At 33.9% G+C, this 3,208-nt stretch overlaps 1 protein-coding gene across 1 annotated transcript in view; it reads left to right on the forward strand.

Annotated features, from left to right (window-relative positions):
* Positions 1-328: 328 nt before the first annotated feature.
* The window catches only part of LOC117177414, a 4,576-nt gene continuing 1,696 nt past the window's right edge, over positions 329-3,208 (forward strand). Inside the window, exon 1 of the mRNA XM_033368084.1 lies at positions 329-390. Within this exon, the coding sequence (XP_033223975.1) occupies positions 333-390 (58 nt within the window). The 5' untranslated portion in view covers positions 329-332. The remainder of the gene's footprint in view (positions 391-3,208) is intronic.

Below are 3,208 nucleotides of genomic sequence, written 5' to 3' on the forward strand. Positions count from 1 at the left end.
CCTAAAAAGCATCCCTGCATGTCAACAATATGCTAGAACACTTGCGGGAAAAATGCAGAAGGCGGTTGTCCTTGGGTCGCTCCGTGTTCTTAGGGTCCACGAAGCTTTTGCCGGATCGTCGTATTGATTCCGTTACAGACTGTAATTTTTCAGATTAGCACCCGCTCACGGTGAAATCCAGCGGTTGTCCTTTTGACAAATTTTTAATATATATATATATATATATATATATATCCTACAAGGATAATAGTTAGAGTAGCACATACAGATTGTAGAATTATTGTTTCAGAAAAATTTCCAGACAGCAGTTTGCTCCATTTAAATTGAAGAAAATGAGGATCTTCACTGCTGTTTTTTTGTTTATCTTGACGGTGCTTCCTCATTTTTCTGGTAATATATTATAATACATATCTAATTTTGAGACCATTATCTTAAGAGATACCGATTATGATTTTATACGAAAAAATATATTACATACGTCAAAAATTATTTTTCCATACTCTCAAGTACACGTTTGAGCATCAGTTTTGTAATCAAGGTTTATTAAAATTATGTTTCAAATACTATTATTCCATGCTACATATTTTTATTTTATGCATTGACAATTTGATGAAATGTTTATGACTTTTTAAATTTTATTTTACCCATTATAAATGGAATTCCTTTATAAATAGTCTAAGTATTCTCTGTCTATGAATCGTCACTAACTTGAAGTCAGAAGATTTGTAAAGAATGATAAATAAACGACTTGATAGCCCGATAGGATGCAAACCTCAAAACGAAAAAAGTTTCCTATTCACCTATTCATATTGACTCTGCCGGTCAATCCTATATACAATAAAAACCTCCCGGCCTTTTTAATTTATTATACCATTAAGCCACTTCCCTTTCGGTGAAGGTGTGACTCTCTTAGTGGGGAAAGGAGCACATTACGCAAGGTTCCTCCCTCAATCCCATTAGTATGCTAGGTATTTTGTGTCAGGCGTCATTCATACTAATGTCACTCTTTTTGTTAACTATTTGTAGCCATATTTTTCTGTCCTGACATACATGTATAGCTTCCTTCACGTCCATGCATGTTTTCATGCATGCCCTCGTATTTCTGTGGCTTCTAATGTCTTTTCTAATTAGGGTGTCATTCACACATTCTAACCATTCTTCCCGTGGCCTGCCTCTGGGCATGCTGCCATTTACTTTACTTTAATACATTTGTTTAGTTAGTCGTTCATCTTTCATCCTTTTTTTGAGGATTATTTCGTTATACTCATTTTGTCCATCAGAGTTTTCCCGCATTAATAACGCGCAGGAATTTAATGTCAATCGCGTTGATTTTACTCTTATCCCTTTATTGATAGGTCCATGCCTCGCTATCGTATAGCTTCGTCCATGAGTGTAAAATACAACTACCCTAGAAAATTGGAAACCAGATAGAGAGGTCAGATATATAAAAATGATGAACAGAAGATAATAAATTTAATTTATACATTTTATTTTATTTTTAAAAATATTTGTTTACTTTGACGAACACCTGGAATACGCAAGGCGGATAATAGAAACAATACCTAAATAAGATCGAAAAATTAAATTTTATCAATTTGAAATCTACACTTGCCGTCCTTTTTTGTTTAGACATTATGAACAAAAAGAAGCAAAAACCGGTTTATACTTTAGGTAATCTATGAGACCGAACAGCAAGTGAGCATTTCTTTTAATTTTTTGACTGTGTGGTACGGGAGCTAGGTATTTAAAGAAACCTTAAGCTCATCACTCTGTATTTTAAGAATTAATTTAATGATACTTAAATAATAGGTGCACAGAATGGCAATTGTAATAATGATGGAATATGGTGGAGTTAACAACCTTGAGAATTTGCAGTTTTCCTCTTTAGTTTTATGTGAATAGATCGTATTTGGTGTTATTACGAGTACTTTAAATTTCCCTTAGACTTGTTCATTTTGACCTCTTTAAATTACAAAATTTTAAGTTTTAATTTATTTTGAAGTAAAAATGTTTATGTATAGATTATTCACTTTTTCTGTCTCTTTGTGTTTGGTTTATAGTTGTTAGGGGTTCCCGATTTGAAACTGTTATGGGTATTGCCCTATTTTGCTTGGTGCAGTAACGGACGATTAAATTTTGATAGATTTCTTACATCGGCCCGTTCTTTAACGCTGACGTTCATAAATGCTAAAACTATATGCGCCATTTCCAAGACTAGCCGTTTTTTATGTATCTGTTCTATCTAGGATTATAGTATTTTCGAATTTGAAAACTTAATAGTGATACAAAGAATGTCTTGTCAGAGCAGTTTCTTTTTCTGGAGGTTTGAGCTGGTTCCTTTTATGCTCATATATTTTTGTTTTGAGGTATCTTTTGGTTTGCCCTATGTTGCACCCGTCACATCCCCCGCATGGAATGCGATAAACTACGTTCGATTGCAAGTCTTGATTTGCCTTGTCTTTATTTTTACTAAAAAATCGCGACAGGTCAAACGGATTGGTAAGGGATCTTTTTATATTATATGGCTTAAGTATTTCCATGATTTTTTGTGACAACCCTTCTACATAAGGCAGAGACAGATATTTAGTAGGGGGATGGCTACTGTCTAGCACATTTCCTGTTTGTTCTGCTATTTGTGGCCGTTCATTTTGAGCCTTCTGTGATTGCTGGGTCGCTGCGCTTTTTTTATTCTGAATATTCTTTAATCTATTTACGGACCCCAAAGACATAAAACCAAAAAACTAATATTTTCGACCTAAGATCGATACAAATGAGTAGCAATATAAGATACAAATATAAAAAAAAGTAATCACGTGCAGCCAGATTAAGCAGCAGAATAGAAAGACAGTCACGTCTACCTTTTCAAATGCTTTTTCTTGTTCAAAAAATGCAAAGAAAACTTGTTTTTGTACTCTCAAACATTTACCTCTGATCTTTCTTTATTATCCTAATAGTGAGTCTAATCTTCTTCTAACAGATAGACTAGTCATAAAATAAGATTTCCTCCGACTATATCCAAACAAATATGGAAGGCCTTTTCGACCATCTAAAAGATCTGACTGACTCTCTAAATTTTGACACTCTAACTTGAACCCTCAATCTTGCTCTATATACTAGGCAGTCTGATAAGTACCTGAAAATTCTAAGAGATGGCATTAGTATTCACTAATGTGAACCATTTTCGTCGAGCTTGATCCTTCAAATGACG

Source organism: Belonocnema kinseyi, chromosome 7 (assembly GCF_010883055.1).
Source record: "Belonocnema kinseyi isolate 2016_QV_RU_SX_M_011 chromosome 7, B_treatae_v1, whole genome shotgun sequence".
NCBI lineage: Eukaryota > Metazoa > Arthropoda > Insecta > Hymenoptera > Cynipidae > Belonocnema > Belonocnema kinseyi.